General features: G+C 43.7%; 1 protein-coding gene across 6 annotated transcripts in view; it reads right to left on the bottom strand.

Moving 5' to 3' along the window:
- The window catches only part of UBR4 (ubiquitin protein ligase E3 component n-recognin 4), a 78,668-nt gene that overhangs the window by 17,333 nt on the left and 42,807 nt on the right, over positions 1–18,528 (bottom strand). For all 6 annotated transcript variants that reach the window (XR_008580076.1, XM_054849287.1, XM_054849286.1 and 3 more), the window contains 26 exons: positions 18,040–18,249; positions 17,196–17,345; positions 16,270–16,497; positions 16,079–16,157; positions 15,370–15,612; positions 14,337–14,505; positions 13,580–13,724; positions 12,787–12,872; positions 12,183–12,270; positions 11,858–12,051; positions 10,600–10,839; positions 9,300–9,438; positions 8,641–8,766; positions 8,348–8,476; positions 7,550–7,893; positions 7,228–7,318; positions 6,762–6,846; positions 6,226–6,353; positions 5,439–5,568; positions 4,802–4,959; positions 4,292–4,401; positions 3,603–3,744; positions 2,806–2,887; positions 1,223–1,396; positions 680–801; positions 78–275 (listed from right to left, as the gene is read on the bottom strand). Coding sequence is in view for 5 of the 6 variants with exons in the window: in XM_054849287.1 (XP_054705262.1) it covers positions 78–275; positions 680–801; positions 1,223–1,396; positions 2,806–2,887; positions 3,603–3,744; positions 4,292–4,401; positions 4,802–4,959; positions 5,439–5,568; positions 6,226–6,353; positions 6,762–6,846; positions 7,228–7,318; positions 7,550–7,893; positions 8,348–8,476; positions 8,641–8,766; positions 9,300–9,438; positions 10,600–10,839; positions 11,858–12,051; positions 12,183–12,270; positions 12,787–12,872; positions 13,580–13,724; positions 14,337–14,505; positions 15,370–15,612; positions 16,079–16,157; positions 16,270–16,497; positions 17,196–17,345; positions 18,040–18,249 (3,990 nt within the window). In the remaining variant the exon portion in view is untranslated. The remainder of the gene's footprint in view (positions 1–77; positions 276–679; positions 802–1,222; positions 1,397–2,805; positions 2,888–3,602; positions 3,745–4,291; positions 4,402–4,801; positions 4,960–5,438; positions 5,569–6,225; positions 6,354–6,761; positions 6,847–7,227; positions 7,319–7,549; positions 7,894–8,347; positions 8,477–8,640; positions 8,767–9,299; positions 9,439–10,599; positions 10,840–11,857; positions 12,052–12,182; positions 12,271–12,786; positions 12,873–13,579; positions 13,725–14,336; positions 14,506–15,369; positions 15,613–16,078; positions 16,158–16,269; positions 16,498–17,195; positions 17,346–18,039; positions 18,250–18,528) is intronic.

The following is an 18,528-nucleotide window of genomic DNA, read 5'->3' on the forward strand; positions in this document are numbered from 1 at the left end:
TACATTGCATCACCACTCTAGCAATCATCAGCTGCCTGGAAAGGGCGTCCAGGAAATCCACACTTGTGCATTCTCACCTCCATTCCACTGTCATCCTCCAGCAGAGCCACCAGGTCACAGTCCTGACAGATTTTGTTCTTGATGTCCCTCATGAGTGGCCCGATGCCAGGCTCATTACTGCTGTAGGGATTTCCTGGCATTCTGCCCTGTAAGAAGTCTTCCTGCTGGGGATCTTTCTCCAGAGTTACAAAGAACTCGGTCACTTCATTCTCTTCCTAAAGAACAGCAGCAGAGACAGAGTGAGTAAGTTTTCCCCTTACCACGCTCCCACTCCTGCATTTTTACGTTAGTAAGTGACAGGACGTCCCTAAACCTTCAGTCCTTTTGTCCTGCCGTACATTGCCACACATGTGGCATTTAGAGAATGGCTGTTATCGTTTAGTAAGCAAATTCCTCAGCATGAAACAACACTACCCGGTTCTGGGTTTTTTGCGCAGAGCATGCCACAGCAGGGAACACGAATACTAATACCCCAAAACGGGATACAATATTACTAACAGTTCTACACTGGCTAATATTAAATCATTACTGTAGACACTATTAGGTTTTTGCCAAAATGCCAGCAACTATCTAAGAAGTCTGATTTTATAAGCGATGCTACAGCCACTTGTATACTTACAGGATAGATAATACTGCATAGTCTCTCAAAGATGAAGACTGGAGTCCTGTAGTCATCAAGGCTGTAACGTTTTGCAGTCTCTATACACACCGCCATAAATGCTTTGGTTTCGGATTCTGTGCCTGCCAAGAAACGGAAGTATTAAAAAAGACACAGGAGTCAGTTTTACAGGTTTCGTTTTAACTCAGCATACCCAATAAATCCTTCTGCAATAAGCACCATACTTTGGTGCCCTCTTCTTTTGCATATCCACTACTTAAAATATGAAAGGTTATGTTTACTAGGAAAACCCTTCACATAGTTGGCTGCAGTAAAACAATCCCGTAAAAAGGAGGAGGTTTAAATTCCCGGAAAATAAGAGACGACTCCAGGAATATTATTTACCTTTTCTGTGCCAAAAGGAAATATCGGAAGGTCCAAGCCATAAAAAACCCTCTCACTATAGTAGTCTCTTAGAAAGAGGTCCTTTGTGCGGCTCTAACTATCTGCTTTTTCATCTTAGTTGCCCCAGATTCTGGATTTATGGGACCAAGGTGGTTTTACCTGTTGTCATATCTTCTAGCATCTCCAGCAGCATGTCCTGGGTTTCATCGATCAGCTTTGTCCTCTGTACCACTAACTTCCTCAAACACAGGTAACCATTCAGGACTGTACCCACCAGGCGGCTTTTGAAGTGTCGTTTGATGGACTCCACCTCCACGAAGGAAGAGAGAAGACCTAGAAAGCAATGAGACAGTCAGCAAGTGGGGGAGAGAGTGATTTGTTAGCTCTAAATTTCATGTGGCCAGCAAACAGGGCACAATATCATAAAAGCAGCACAATGAAATGGCTTGTTACAACTCCCATTGTCAGTCTGCGGTTTAAAGCTCACTTCTACCAACTGAATGGTTGGAGGCAAAACCCCTGGCCTGCGAGAGCTGCCCTGTGAATCATCCCACATGGGACCACAGTGAGGGCAAGAGGAAAGGGTGTGAGGAGCTTTCTAAGTGCTCAATACAGAGCTCTGCACTTTTTGACATTTTTCTGTCACAAGAAGATATTTCAGAAACAGATGACTTCTCCCCTTCTAATATTTAAGCTAGTCGTGATGATGTGACAGCAAGTGTGGTACAGGACTTAGCAGTTACATCACCAAATTGGTCACTCCTATAGTAAAGAATCAGCGAACACTTGGATTTTTTCCCATGACATATCAACATGCTTTTTCTTGCAAGAAGCTAGGCTTTACGAATTAGTCCACTAATTTCTGAAGAACATAGAATCACAGAATGGTTTGGGTTGGAAGGGACCTTAAAGATCATCTAGTTTCAACCCCCCCTGCTGCGGGCAGGGACACCCTCCACTAGACCAGGTTGCCCAAAGCCTCATCCAACCTGGTCTTAAACACTTCCAGGGATGGGGCATCCACAGCTTCTCTGGGCAACCTGTGCCAGTGACCCACCACTCTAACAGTAAAGAATTTCTTTCTAACATCTGATCTAAATCGACCCGCCTTCAGCTTGAACCCATTACCCCTTGTCCTGTCACTACACTCCCTGATAAACAGTCCCTCCCCATCTTTCCTGTAGGCCCCTTTGGGTACTGGTAAGCCACAATTAGATCTCCCCAGAGCCACCTTTTCTCCAGGCTGAACAATCCCAACTCTCTCAGCCTGTCCTCGTAGCAGAGGTGCTCCATGGAAGAGGATATGAAAAAGAATGAGCTAGCTAATGATGTACTTCCATTTCCAACAAGTTTTTGAAAAAAGCATGCCCTAGAACATTCAGGAAAAAAAGCTACCATAGAACAAGTAGGTAGGAATAAATCAGCAATAGTTCTGGGAATTATACTGTACAATAAATGTAATTAAGAAATGGAGAAGAAAAGTGATAAGACTAAGTTTGCTCATGATGCATTACCACAGTTCGGGTAACTAAAAACTAAAACTGACCACAAAAAAATACGGAAAAAATCTATTTAGGGATTAAGTGCTAAATTGATGGCAAAAATCCAGTGCCAACAATTGTAAACCACTGAATCGCATCTCTTTGAAATTCTGCTACATGCTGTTACAGAGCAACGATCACCCCATCCGATCACCCCATCCGTAATCCCACTACAGGACTTGTGTCAATGCCACCAAATACCTGTGAGACTCTTCAAGGCATATCCCTGCTGCAAATCAGTGCTGAGCGTTGCTTCCTCCAAGGCAAGTAAACGAGCTATTTCCTGAAAATAATTAACAAGCCCATTAGGACAACAAACTGCAGTGTTGGTGAGGACTAGCTGGTGAGTGTCTAACACACTGATCTGTGTGCGAGCACAGAGCGCGAAAGAACAAAGAAACCAAGCCAGCCACAGAGAAATCAAGAATACAGCGCAGAAATGGGGAGGAAACGGAGAGGAGAGAAAAAACTACCCCAAACACTCTCCTCATTTCCTCCCTACATCTACCTCACGGCTAGTACCACTGCTTTGCTCTAGTGGCCCTCTGTGACGGGCTCAAGGCCACCATTAATACAGAGAGGGTCATCTGCCTCTTTGGAGCACACCAGGGATCACCACGGCAAACTCCTAAGACCTAACACTCTGACTTAAATGTGCTGCTTCTCCAACAGGCTGTAATTCACACTCAAGGAATGGTAGCACACCTAATCCTCCCTTGTTGTTAAGGGCTTTTGGAGTCCAGTCTGGCAGCTGAGACAGCTTCCAACCTGGACCCGGTGCCAAGACAGTAGCAGTATTTATACCCCTTAGCATAGCTGCCCCCAGAGCAGGTCATTGACGTGTACCAGCCAGCTTTAGCTGGGGCTAAAACCACTGCAGCTCCTTCTGTTCAGAGACGTGAAAGCATGAACTTCACAAACCCGGCAAGGGCGCTGAACGAAGAGACGAAGGTTTCAAAGCAAAAAAGCCAAACTAGTTCCTCCAGACGAGTCCATACCTTAGTGATGAGGCTGCCAATGTAGGGCAGAACCCCCCTGGCTGCCAGGTAGACCTTCCAGTGGGCCGGTTTGATGAGTTTCTGATACAGTGCCAGGTACTCGGCGGCACACTCGCCAGCAATGCTCAGCTCATCCAAGTAGCTAGTAAAGAGAAACACACGCTGAGAACCACTTTGCAGTAACGAGGTATTCAAAGCTTAAGGACGCCATGGAAAGAAAGAAAAAGCCTCCAGAAATCTATCCTTCCTGTTGTCCTCCTAGCTAACAGCATAACTGGTATTTATTACTTGATGGCTAAAGTGGTATTTTGTCCCAAAAAGGAGTTCCCCAACTGTGCTACTAGCATCAACTGGCGTAAGTTATGCCACAGGAGTTGGAAGAGAGTTCACCCTATTATTTTGCTGTCTAAGAGGCAAGGAAAATGTTGTCCTCGCAGCTGAACGCCATCTGCTTACTTCTGGAAAAAGCACAGAACTGCAATAGCTTATTGCCAGACAGCAAAAAAAGAAAGGTCTTCCTAAAACTATAGCATCCCAGCTAATTAAGTTTTAGAATCCAGCCCAAAAAGACCTGGGAACCAGAGGTATGCAAGGGAGAGGTGTGAGAAAAGTTGGAAGAAGGGAGACATTCTCATGGGAATTCAAGAAAAATAATCCTGGAGCTGCCAAGTGTGGCAACACGGAAATACCTCGTCAAGAGATCAAGGACCTGCTGCTTTCGGCTGGGGATGGTAGCCAGAGCTTCCACAATAGTACACGCAGCCTGCCTTGCAGCTTGAGTGGCAGGAGTAAACAGCACCTAAGGCAAGAGCATTAAAAGATGGTATCATCTGATGTGCACAGATTAACTAGCGATATCTTACAAAAGGGCACAACATACACTAGGACAGTTTGGTGACCTGGTGGCAGCGCGCTCTTGTTCCTCCAAACACTTGACTCTGTGAGAACGCCTACTTTGCTCGCCACCAAAATGTTTAAACAATGCACCATGTAGGCAACATACTCATCCACACACATGAGAAGAAAACCTTTTGCCCAGGACCTATGAAAATTCAGTAGTCAAAATGCAGCTAAGTAGACAAGCAGGGGCACCGTAGCAATTAAAGATCGTCTGTGAAGCGCGTAAAATGCTGCAAACTGCCAATAATATCTGTTAACTCCGTCCAGTGCATCGCACTAGAGTTTTCACCCACGTTTACCTGTCGCAGCCAATTGTTGTGTCCCAGCTTGAGATCCAGAGGGCAAGTTCTCTTCCCACGGCGACTCATGAACTGTTTCCATTTCCAGACATATTTTTCTGACAAGTAGAGCTGGTGAAGCTCAGCTTTGCTGGGAGATTTCCCATTGGCATCTATACCTGCAATATTGAATGCAGCTCAGAAGAACTGTCAGCAGCTATTAACTGTAAACTGCCATTGTATTTTTTCCAAACTCCAGCTGAGAAGCTGAGCAGCTTCTCATATCTTTCTGCTGCCGTTTTCACTTCTGTGTGGAGCTATGTTCACTTCCAAGCCAGATGCAATTCCCACAGCCTCTCAGGGAATTCAATCAGCTTTTCAGTTGGCTGGTATCATTTTAAATAGGCAACAAGTTTCATTTTTTACATTCTCCTGATTATCTTCAGGCACAGTGCATTTTCTGCTCAAGGTTTGAGCAACACAGCCTAGAAAAGTCAGTGCTACAATCTCTAAGGACTACACAGTTAAGTGTGAAGACAGTATCAGATGTCACGTGACAGAAGCCAACACAACTCTATAGAAGTATGTTCCTTATTAAACATGGAAGGACATACATGTTCCTTCACAAAATTGCACAAAGTTAAAAGCACAGGACTACCTCTGGCAGGGAGGCACTTTTTCCAAGCTTCGTATGATGCTTTGGGGTCCCTCTTGAGCCACAGCTGAGCTTGCGCATGGATTTCATTGCTGTAAGGCTTCACAGTGGTGAGAGCATCCACAGGCACATCCTAATAAACAAAAAAGCTCTATGACTCTTCAGAAAGCTGCAGCCTGTTCCCTTAAGAGTAACTCCTGTAGGCTAATCTAAGAGAGACGCCTCATTCCAGTTCCTACTGAAATATCAGTAAACCCATCTTTGGGTTTATCAGTAAACCCAAATCTTTGACATCCATCTGTGATTGTCAGATAGCTAGACCAAAGCAGAAACATACCTTCTTGCAAATGGTATTCTAAATGGCAATCAAGGAGCAGCCAATCAATATAATTTTTACCAGAACTGTAGCTCTGTATTTAAAAATAGGAGTCAAAGGAGTCAAAAGGGACTTGATTCTACCACGTTTAAGTACTTGATTCTACAAAGCTGTTGAAAGCACTAAAAGCCTGCCCAAGATAACCAAGTCGTAGCTTTGAAATACCTCTTTCCCCATGCCCCAAATCTGAGGGGAAAAAACCAAAGCCCTGTTTTGAATAGTAGTGGTCAAAGCCACCAAAGAAGAGTAAAAAAAATAGAAAGCAATTTGCAAAGACAAAGGTCACAGGATTTGTGATCGTGACCAGGAAAAGCAAGCCCTGGCTTCCTCACAAAGTTATTAATCACTAAGATCACTGTACCAGACTTTAATCAGCAAGTTTTCAGATGCTTTGCTCAGCATCTAAGGCACTACCTTGTTTTTCTTGCTGGTTGGAGCAGGCGGCTTGATCAGCTTTTGAAGAATGCGCAGGCACATGAGGGTGATGTTTTCAACAACCACTGGAGTCTTAATGTTCACTGCCATTAGAAAGAGGCTGAGAGCTGAAAGACAGACATAAATTTCCCTTCCACTGTAAGATCTGCAGATAGGACACCTCCACAGCTCTACACAGCATGTTACGAGTGTTCAGAGCTAGGTAAGATCTCACATCCTCAAGCAAAACTACTACATTCTCATCCAACCATGGATGGAAAACAATTATTTTCTATTACAGTAAGAGAGTCTTGCTATCCTTCCCTTTACACCTCCATCTTTCTATTGCTCAGCACTCTTATTTCAAGAAACGCGCTACCCCAACACAAAGCCATCTGGTGCTAACTCCATTTTTAACCCTAACCACAAGTCACCTGAGTCAGTGTCAGTTCCCTTCCTTAAAAATCTTGCTATAGTGCATGGACCTGGGCACAGCATTTTAAAATAAAGCTTTCACACTAGTCGTTTGAACTCACCACAGCGTAGTCGGAGCTCCCAGCAGCTGTCTTCCTTCGAGATGGAATCTGTCAGCAGCAACATTTCATACTGGAGGCTGCTAGCCTGTAACACAGACACGTTCAAAGCTTTAAGAAGTCATGGTGACGCAGCAGTCCTTTTTGCCTTCTGATATTTAAAAAATACAGGTTCAAAACACATGGATCTAAGTAAATTTAATCCCATGCTCACTTGGGATGACTGGTAACTTATTTGAGAGCCGCAAGCAACAGCCAAGACAGGCAGAACTGCCTGAGGAAACTTAGGCATACACCTAATCACATAATTCTGTGCTTTCCTCTAACATTTATCTTAATTCCTAGCAAGACACAAATGCCTTCCATATTACACATAGATCATGGTAAGAGAGAAGATGCAATGATTAGAATACACCAGCAGTTGCAGAGGGGCAGAAAAAAGAAATAGGAAAGCACTGGAGTCTCTCACCAGGTCTGGATTTGCCCAGTGTCCCTTCAGAGCTGCAGAAACCTTCCCAATGATTAAGTCATTCATTTGTTGCGTGGCCTCTGGATTGTCCCTAATTCCAGAAGGAAAAAAGAGAACACTGTTATGCTGTGCTCTTACTAAATACCAAAAGCTCCTGGGATTTCAGCTTAGTTGATAACAAATATACAAGCAGTTAGTCTACAGTTTGATGTAAGATATCTCCCCTATAAAGCTACTCCTTTCTGATCGTGTATATACAAGCACGCGGCTTCCCAGAGCTCGCTGGAAGTTGGAGGGCTGCAAATACCGAATCAGATCTAACCTGGTCAGAAGGCACATGAGCTGACGGACCTCCTCCCGCATGGTGGCTGCGCCCCGGCGCAAGTTGTAGTCAAAGAGCTCTCGGATAAGGCCCTGGGACACAAGGATATGCCTGATGGCAGAGTTGGTCGCCAAAGCCCGAAGCAATGTTATGCAGTGTTCGGTGACGGCTGAGGCACAGCCATAGCATTTAGTTGATGATGTGTGGCCGCAGCCTAAAACAGACAAGGCACGGTACTGGCTGGCAGTAAACGTGGGTTGGACTGTGGTTCGTGAGGACTTCGTTGCTGCCTCTCTCTGTTGGAGATCGTATTCCAGGAGTTCTTTTCGAGAGGCAAACACTTTCTGGAAACGCAGAAAAGGAGAAATGAAAGTTGTGGAATTGTGTGGCAGCACGTAATTGCTAATCCCATTCACAGGTTATTTTCACTGTATATTTCATGAAGAAACATTTTTAACCAAGTATCTCAAAACCTGAAATCCTTCATGTTAATGGCAGACTTGGGAAATCCATCAGAAATATCAGCCTAACTCCAGTTACCTGCCCTGTTTAAAGGCTTGTTGTCTACATTACATGCAATGTAACACTGAAAATGTCACAAATATATAGTATTAATGGTAAACATAGCTTTTAGAAATTATTATTTTGTTACGTCCCTGAAAATACACAGCTGATCACCTATTGTTAATGATACAATTAATCGCAGAATGGTAACATCTTACTTATATTTCTGACATGCACCGTATCTGGTGACAGGAGGAAGCACATGACCCAAATTCAAACCAAAGCACATCATACCTGGATGATTTTGGAAAGTTCGTCAAAAGAGTTCTTGCAGTCACCACAGTACTCCTGGGCTAACTGAAGTATGTATCTATTCACACTAGCTGAGGTAGAACTTATCCCTCCACTACTACCAGATTCATCCTGGAACAGAGGGGAAAACAAGAAGGAATCACATATGGAGGCTACGCACAAAAATAACTACTCAACAGCATCTGAGGCAAAGACCTTTAGTTGTTCTTGGCAGTACAGAGGCCAGTGTCTCACCAGCCTAGAGTTCTGGGAAAGATCCCTCTGTCCCTCGTTACCTGTGGCTTTTCTGGAGCCGCCTCATTCACCTTACACAGAAGGTTTTCCAGCTGTGGTCGGTGTCCCATTAGCTGGTGATACACTCTGTCAGCCTTGTCCAGGAGAGCGTTGATATTTGTTACTGCCTAAGAATAAAAAAGGAAACTCATTTTATGCTCAGACACCATTTTTAATTCTACAGAACACCAATGTCCAAGTCTTCTGTCTCTTTTGCCTTTCTCTGGCAAAAAAAAAAAAAAAAATGGTGATCCTGCACCCTGCTTCTGCCACAAACACCACCCTGCTGACACTATCCTCAGCAGACTTATCCTTTGGGACAGGCCACGTAGTGCAACGGGTTCTTCATTCACTAGCAGGGCTCCTCAGATGGGCTGGTGAAGCACACGGTACAACCCAAATTCACCCCTTTGTTCAGCAAGGCAAAGAAATGCAGTGCTAGATAGCTGGTTTGTAAATAAAGCACTGAATTATGTCTTTTGAAGAATTACTTATTTGGTGGAGCACGACGGTAAATTAGGAATGCATTAGTCAGTGAGAAGCCTTGAAGGAGCACTGCTTTTCATGTTACTCCCAAGAGGAATGGACCTCTGATGTCCCTACACTGTTGACCTGGCTAAGAGATACAGCATTTCATTAATGAATCTGCTATTAGTCTCACCTTCTTTCGATCCTCTTCATTTTCTATGGGATCCACTGCACAGCAAGGCTTGGCATACAACATGAAGTCAAAACGAGCATATTTACAGAACCCACAGGCATTGCAAAGGAAAGGATCTTTCTCGTCGTAATTAATGGATCTGCAAGGCAAGCCAGAAAGGTCAAGGAATGCAGCTGAGCTTTATCAAGGTAACCGAGGCAGTGAAGCAAGCTCTGAATGGACTCAGTAGGTAAAAGAGAAGGATGGCCCTTAAAACGTCTGACCTACCAAACTCCCCTGAGGAAGCCACTAATTAAATACGTGAGAATCAAACCCTACAAATCAGGCAATAAAAAAAAAAAATTTAAAAAAAAATCCTTACAGAAGCAGTGCCACATTCTGGCTGGAAAAAGCAGAAACAGATGTGAATTTGTTCCTAACAATTCGACTTTAACTACAGTAATTCCCAGTAGGACGTCAGACTAGGGCACTGTGCCCTTTGCAAGAACACAGATAAAAAGAAACCATTTTGGTTGGTAAGGTCTAGGCTTTCAATAGCTTTCACTCTTTACCCAGTTGCAGTGGGACTAGCTACAGCATACTTATTATCCTGTTGCAGCCTAGAGTAGCACGACACGAACCGATTTCTAGCTCCCTCAATTCAAGAAGGGATACGGAAACCTTTCATTATACCAGTAATCAGCTGATCTACGCAAAGAATCTGCTAAACACCTTGAATCCCATGAGGATTAGAGACGAATATGGGACAACAACAAGAGGAAAAGAGATATCAGATAAAGAGACAAAACTCACAAAAGAGAAGGATTTATAATACTGTAGTGAAAGCCTGAATAGCGCACAGTAAATTATGCCCTGAGCTCTGCTCTGAATGAGCAGAGTACAACAAAAGCTCTGAACAGACAAGCGAGCACTGTCCGTCCTGCACGCTAAGTCATGGATCCCGTGGGGAAACCCCCCTGCAACTGTATAATTGAACTTCAGCCTCATGCGCCCTTGAATAGGCAGGCCAAAAATAACCTCCTCCTGGGAATTTTCTTTTTTAAACTTCTGAGGGCTTGATCTGAAACTTCTGTGTTCTTTCAGCATTGTCAAATCAGGTTTCCTTTGTTAGCCTGTATTAACATTAAATCCCTGTAAGCCTGTTTTATACTTCTCGACTAATTTGATTGTGCGGTTGTATTAACTAGAATCGTGTATTTAAATAGCAGGGAATTTTGTTGAACATCCAACTTGGGCAACAGCACAAGGGCTCTGTAAACCCCTGGCACTGGCTCCGTGGGGAGGAAGGAGGATGACGTACCTGCACTTGTGGCACTGGTACACGTTTTCGCCGCAGTTCCCGCACACCCCCGGGTTGGCTGGGACGGATGCGCTACACCGGGGGCACTGCAGGGTCTCCGTGGAAGCCTGGTAATTCTCATAGAAATCTGCAAATTCAATCATCAGGTTTGAAGCCACAATGGGCAGTGGCAAATCAATCTTCACCTCCGTCTGGCCTGGGGTCAGCTGGACTTTTTTAGCTTTGTGCCAACGAGCCGGCCTGGGAAAAGGAAAGAAAGCGGCGTGGCTTTTCAGTGGGGAAGTACCCTCCCTGCCCACGTACAAAGAGAAAGCCAAACGCAACCGTCTCGGCTCCAAATCTACTTTAAGTGGGATGAATGGAGAGCAGTTCTAGGATTCGTTTCCTTAGCTTCTGTATTGACATGATATGTAGCCAGAAATACATTTTAAGCCTTTATCCTCTTCATAGAGAGAGACTGTTTAGGATTAAAGAGCTGTTGATGCCTCATGGAAAAACTTTAATTCTACAGACATTTTCTAGGGATTTTCACCTCCGTTTTTTTATTAGTAAGGACATTTGCATGAAAACAGGATATTTATTTCTAAAGATCTCATCTGCTCCCACTGCTTATTCTCAACCTGAAGTCAGAATCCTCTCTTTGTGACATCATAATCCTCTCCACAGCAGCCACTTGTGATGTCACAGAGGATTAAGACTTCAAATAAGCAATAAGCGGCAGGCACAGATTAATCCCTAAGCCAAAGAGATCTGATGCTGGTGAGAACATCTCAAGAAGTAAGAAGGGAAAGCATATAAGCAGAACTGGCTCCAGACTGAGCAATGTATTGAAAAGGAGCCATTTTTCATGGGTAAAGCAGCAGCCAAGAGTTAGGCCATCTAACTTCGAATTTTAATTCTACTATACGGCTTCAAACCAGTCATGTTAACGCCTTCTGCATTTCTGGACATGCTGCAAGGTCCAAATCCCTTTCCGAGTCAATTTCTCCAGGAGGTGCTCTTGGTATTAAGATCGGTTTCCACCCAATTAAGTTATGTGCTTAAAACTGAGCCTGGACAGAGTTTGTGTATACAAATTTTACAGGCATATCTCAAGCTTTTGGGTGAAATTTGGATCTTTTCTTCAACAGTTTATTGTAGGAGATTCAGAATCCCACCCAGTGTGGGAATGTTAGCTAAAATAAGAAGCCAGGCACCTCACCAGAAATCGTAATGTCAAATTCAGAGATTCACACACAGAAAACATGAATGAACTTACTTGTTTTTCAGCTCCACTATGGCTTGTACTGTCCTGTTGTTGTAATAGAGGTTGATGGTTCGCACCATTTTGGTTCGTTTCAGGTCTCCTATCTTCACCGTCACTTTGCTGATGGTGTGGCTGCCAATTAGCTTCACCACTTGCTGGGTGGTAGTATACCGCGTGTCCACTTTAATGGAGGAAAGCTTGATGTACTGAGAAAACCAAAACAAGGACACACTGCCTATATGATTACATCCCAAAAAACCTCAGAAACAGTAAATCACGCTGCTGTAAACAGCTGATCCCTATAACAGGGAAGGGTTTAAGAACGGGAGTTACTTACACAGAAGGGCACCTCTGGATTGTTGCAGACAAGGCAAGGATCGCTCTCCAGGTAGTAGCCATCAAATTCCACCAGCCCAGACAGCGTGCTGGAATGAGGGGAAAAACATTTGACATACGTAATTTGGCACTCACTATGTTTTAAACACAAGCTGTTCTATCAGAATAGTTTTAGTTTGCTTGTAGTCCCCAGTCCCAGATTTAGTAACAGAAGCGTCACAATGTAAAGCGCATTGAAAATTAGTGTTTTTCACTAGACAGCATTTTAGTACAATTATTAACTGCCACAGTATGACTAAGAACATAACGCTTAATTCTGCACGTCTATATTCTCCAATTGCTCCTAGTATTTTGTAACATTTACTGAAAAAGAAAGCAAAAAAGCTAAAGCCAAACAACTGCTGGTGGCACATAGAATGTCATGTTTTTCAGACGGCAGAAAGGAATCTGCTGTTCTCCAGAGACCAGCTGCAGCAAGCACGCGGTCTCGGTAGGGGTCCTTCCTCCACCACCATATTCTAAGAATTGTGTATTCCCCTGGGGATCGCAGCTCGTCTGCTGAAAAAGCTCTTTAGTGAAACGGATCGAAGTCAGAAGTAACTCACTTGTAAATGTTGGAGTTAGGGTGGTTGGTAAGGATGTGGTTTTGAGTCCGGAGGATCTCCACGGCCTTTTGGGAGTATTCCTTCAACTGAAACACAATTAGGAAAAAACACTGTCTTCTCAACTTTTTTTTTTTTTTTTTTATTGCTACAAAGACATAAAGATTTCTCATCTTGTGGTGTTCCAGGTCCCCTAGCAGATGCACACACCATACCCACAGGAATTTATGTGGTTAAATCATTGCCCAGGAATGTAATAGATCCTAAAATTAGACCTTTGCCACAATAACAGTGCTATTTGTCAGCCAGTCACTGCAAATGCCTGCCAAGATTCGTAAGGCATTCCCAGCTCTTAAAACACACACATGCAAGTATCCATGTGTCTAAATTTTCTGTTTTGAATCCCACTGGTCCCCTAAGAAATCCTACCACTTCCTTTGTTCAAAAGTCATGGTTACAAAAGATTTCTAGGAGCTCTAATATCAAAAATCTATAAATTAGAGCTAGCAAATAAATGTATTTTCCCACAAAGGCTTCCTGTGGGAAAGTAGTTTTCTTCTAAATAAAAAAAAAAAAAATCCAACAAACCAACCAAAACAAGAAAACAAAAAATCCACAGTTCCCAATCTTTTTAAGGACCCTGCCTTTTTTAACATTCAATTTCTGGGAGCAACCTAAAAAAGTCACCAGAAGCCCTTTTGACAGAAAATCTGTCCCAGCTGTATCATAAATGAGCACTAACATAACTCAGAGGCAGCAGCAGGACCTGGGATGCTGCACCTCCTATTCACTGTACCTTTTTCTCAGTCTGCTGTGTTTTCAGAGAGAAGTATCCCAGGAGATCTACAAACTGGGCAGCCTTTCTTCCATAGGCTGGAAGTTCTGGCCAGATTGACCACATGAGATCCAACAGTAATTCTTGCTGAGACTTGTTAGAGTTCCTGTTGAATGGATTACAGATCAATTAGGCTTGTAAAGACAGCTATATAGACTGTTTGGCACGCTATCTTATTCAAGAGGAAGATACGTGCTATGGTTCACCAAACTTGGAAACTATTATCTTGCTATATACATCAGAGTTCACAGAGTTAAATCTCATCTCTTCTGGCCACCAGCAGTCTTCCTGCACTCTCTGAAATGAAAAATGCTGTCTTGCGACAACTGAATAGAGTCCTGAAGGAGTTCCGCACCCTGAAGTGTGCCTTTCCCTACCTAACTCCCAACATTTTAACTGTACGAGTCTGCATCTGCCTCAGCAATTCACTTGCCCACAAATACCTCCTGCTGTAGATGTGAGGAGCCAGATTCTGCAGACAGAAATAAAATTCTTCTTGCAGATAAGTTGATCAGTAACGAATAAGTCACAACTTCTACTTCCAGCCCCAATGACTGCAAAATAGTGTGAACAATTCAAAGGGATGCAATCATCTGCAAGCTTCCACATCCTTCAGGACGGGGGCTCAAGCATTAACTCCTACCCAAGGACAGAGCTCTCCATAACTGAGCTGAGACTTGCTAAGAAGAACGAGGTCAGAGACTCCCTCCCAGCTCACCTGTAGATGTGGAGCGCGAGGCAGTGGGCCTGCCATCTCACGGAGGACGAGTTGGACTCCAGTAAGAAGCACCGCAGGAACTGAATGAGGGTCTCCTTATCAGCAAACTTGTTCAACTGGTTCACCAGAGCGGTACACAGCTGATCTTCCTGGCTGCCCGAGCTCTCACCTAGGGGACACCGAGTGGCAGAAGAAATACAGACTTAAGCAGATGAATGGAGTACCTCACAGGCAGGCTAGCTTCGTATGTTATAGATCATGGACTGAGGATAATGGGGACAAATTACTGTGTTTCAGGCAACAAGCAAGTTTAACGTTCCTTTCTCTTTCCAAAAAGTATAACCTAGTACTCCTGACTAACGCAGAAGAAAACCGCTGGAATATGTGCCAGTAAGGACGTGAGAAATGTGCTACACATCCTGATAAAATGAAAAGGATCAACCATGGGACAGTGAATAGACTCACAGAGAAAATTTATACCCATGACTTTTATAGGAAAGCTTAATTACTTTCCCAGGACTTTGGATATCCATTAAGCAGCAGCCCTGGCTCCAACATAGTTTACAAGTCAGAGGCAACAAGTCTGAACGTAATCATTGAAGAGCAGAGCTAACTGGTTGTGCATCTCCAGTACTTGGTTTAATCCCCAGGAGCATTTCAACCTCCTACAACCCAGGATAGGCAAGTTAGGTGGAAGCTACTTCATCACTCGGATAGACAACTTAAAGTCCACTCTAGTTAATAAATATTCATAGTGGGTTTGGGATGTACTCAGCGCTTAATTTCAACCCCAACTTTTAAGGCATACTGCTTTGCCTTTGCCCCTCTCCAACCTACATATGGTAAAACAGCTCTTCTCTCCTAATTGCTCTGTAGTCTGCAAGTGCCCTTGCCACGATTCATGACCCTTTCACAACAGCGGTATTTATCACAATGAGAAGCAAGCAGCTCTCTCTAAATAGAATAAGAAAGGCTGAGAGGAGCAGACTTCATTCCTAAAACCACCACAGAATAGGGCACAGCTGCAGCTCACCCTCTCGCTCCTTTTCCTTTTCTTCTTTCTTGCTCTTTTTAGTGGAGGATTTGCTCTGTGCTGCTGGCTGCCCGGAGCCTGATGCTGCAGGAGCAGAGGTGGAAGAGGTGCTTGATGATACAGCGGATGAAGCCACAGACAGAACTTTGCTGCCACACAGAGCACAAGACAGCAGCTGCAGGAGAACTGGCGACACTCCTTCATCTACTAGGAAGCTGACTTGAAGGAGGAAATAGAGAACCGCTGCAGAGAAAAGAAGAAAATCTTTGAAGCCTGAATTAAAAAAAGAAGCAACCCCCCCAAAAAAAAAACCCCCAGCCCAAAACAAAAAAAACATTTGAACATGACAAGGACTATCCCACAAACTCACAGAACCTTCCTGTCCCTACACTAACATTTGGGTACCGCAAGGTATTGTGTTTCATCCCAAATTACACACTAGAACAGCAGCAGCACAAGCAAGAGAACGTAGATCTCCTATTCCTGTTCTTGTAAGTGACCCATTACACCATATTGCATTCTTTAGCCAAGGAACAGATGCAAATAGAGCACTGTGATAATTAATACTGGAAACAGCTCAGTCCTACTCAAAACTCTCAGCTGCGTCCCCTTCTCTGCTGGGCTTCCCCATCTGAGAAGTCTCAATTCAAACCAGAACACGTAATGCATCCCCTCTGCTCCCTCAAATACTCTCAGAGAAACAACTCACAGTCATCTTTAATGCAGAATTTCTGCCAGTTTACTGTTCGCTGTGTGGCAATCTCTGCACAAGCCTTTAAATGTTCCATCTGAAAGGCACAACGGGACAGGATTAAACACCACGTCAATATTTCTATTATTGACACCTTACACAAATGCAACGTACGCTTTTTCCTAGTACAGCGGCACACTTTTCCTTACCAAGCTGATCAATGTATCGTACTGCAGGGCAGAGCCTGAACTTGCTGTGACCACGCTGGCACGAAGGAAAATGCCTTGCTCTTCCAGGAGCTTTTTGATTCCACGAACGTGAGAGTCCAAGGTGTGAAGGTCTCTGAGCTGACGGTATTTATCCTTTGATCCGCAGATAAAGAGCAAAAGCTTGCGGACTTGGCGGCGCACGAACGGAGTCTGCTGGATCATCAGGTACTAGAGAAAGAAAAGCCTACAACATCAGCACTGTGAACTCACCAGGAGGCAACCTGCGCCAACAAAAATATGGTGTGTTTTCTTACAAAAAGAAAAGATACGAGAGATGCATTAATGAATCCGTCAGCTTTAAGGTATTGTAAAGTCACTTGTAAAAGCAAGTCACAGGCAGAAGAAACACTGCACAGCAACACTGCTGCATCCCAAGCTGTGCAATTATGAAACTGCTTCTGAAAACCATTCTTTGTCAAACAAAAAGCTAGTTGAGCTTAATTAAGAAATCCTTCCCGAAACTTGTGCAAATGTAAGATAAGCTGTTACCTCAAGTAGGAAACTATACAGCCAAAGGAACTGAAAAGATATACTCCAAATATCTTACTCATTTCTTTATTAAGGAGTAAATTAAGTACCAACAGCCAATACATTGTACCATCTCAGAGAAAGTTTTCTATTCGAGTTTTCTGGCAGCAAACACTGAGGTACAAAAAGCAATAGCAATCTTATTTTTCACATATGCTTTCCTATAGATTCCTGTTCAACAGGAATAAAACAAAGCTGAGAGTTCACCTTCTTTCAAGGGGGAGGAAAAAAAAAAAAAAATCAGAGGTGGGTCTGAGATCCATCCTACAATAGCTCATCTCTCCCATGAAAGGTAACATTTTTGTTAAAACCTGTAAGCGTATCACATTCTCACTTACCTCAGACAAAAAGTAAAACCAGGAGTGATCAAAGATAGGAGGTGGAATGCGGGAGTTTGTGTCTGCAATCTTCTTGATCTGGTAGGGCAGGCGCAGTACCATCTCTGTCAGGAGCTGAGTGTAGGCCTCGAAAACATCTGCAGCATGACCCTGAAAGGAAGAGCAAGCCATCAGGCTCTGGCATCTCTGATTTTCTAAAAAGCAAAGTTTTTCTGCACCTTTGCAGCCAGAAGAACGGTTCCCAACTGATAAATAAAAATAAGTCGACAAACCTGCATGAGGACTTTAACAAGATGGTAACTATTAGGATGATGTAAGCTGGTCTGTAGTAATAAGGCATTTTAATATATAAGCTTTCAACTTAGGAGACACTCTTACATTTAACTAGGCTTTTTTTCACTGCACCTATGCATATACCAAAGCCCCCCTGACTCCAGCAGAACCTCAGCATAAAAACACCACAGAAATTGAACAAGCCTAGGATTTAGTGTGGAAATCCCCATCAACTGCTCCAATAAGTAGCGGTGGTTCGGAAATTCTGCCTGCCAAGCAAAAAGAGTCCCATGATGGAGTAGCTTCCCTCCAGGAAGATTAACACTTCAACCAGAAACAGTGACAGCAGCTCCACAGAACTGCCTGGTTTAGGAGTGCATTGATGGATATAGTGAGCAGGGCTGCTCTGAGAGAACTCTGAGCAATCCTAGTTGTAACTATGCACTAAGGGAACGGATTTTAATTGCACTACTAAGGGAAAACCAGTTCTGCAAAGATGCTTTTACTTGCTTCTGTGCAGCAGCCTTTCAATGCAGGTCGTGTAAAGCTAACAGCATAGGGTAGGACTCACCTTCACATATTGGCGGAGGAAAAAAGGGCTCATGTCAGGTGGAGAAGAAGTGGTGTGAGGTTTCAGGAGCTGGCTGGTGGCTACAGGCTCCTCGTCGTTCTGCTGGCTTTTCCAGTACTCCAGCAAAGACTTCAGCACATGCAGACAGTAGTCAACAGCACCAGAGCTCAACAATGCAGCAGCAGTAGCACTAGAGATGAGGGAGGAAGACTGAAACAAAGAAAAGAGGGATTACTAAAGCACCTGAGAACCACCGTGTTGGAAGGGCAGGGGAAGCTGTGAGAATCAGACGGCAGTTGCTGACAGTATGGATAAGAGAGCAGGTTTTTATGAAACTTTACAGGCAGCTTTTAAGTTTGAGGTTTGTTTGAGGTTGAGGTTTTTGGTTTTTTGTGTTTATGAAAAGCAACTCAAATATTTACAGAGACTCTTTTGAACAAGCGCTTAGTAAAGGAAAACAAATAAAATCTCCTCTTAAGTCTAATCTCC

Source organism: Grus americana, chromosome 21 (genome assembly GCF_028858705.1).
Source record: "Grus americana isolate bGruAme1 chromosome 21, bGruAme1.mat, whole genome shotgun sequence".
In the NCBI taxonomy this organism is placed as follows: domain Eukaryota; kingdom Metazoa; phylum Chordata; class Aves; order Gruiformes; family Gruidae; genus Grus; species Grus americana.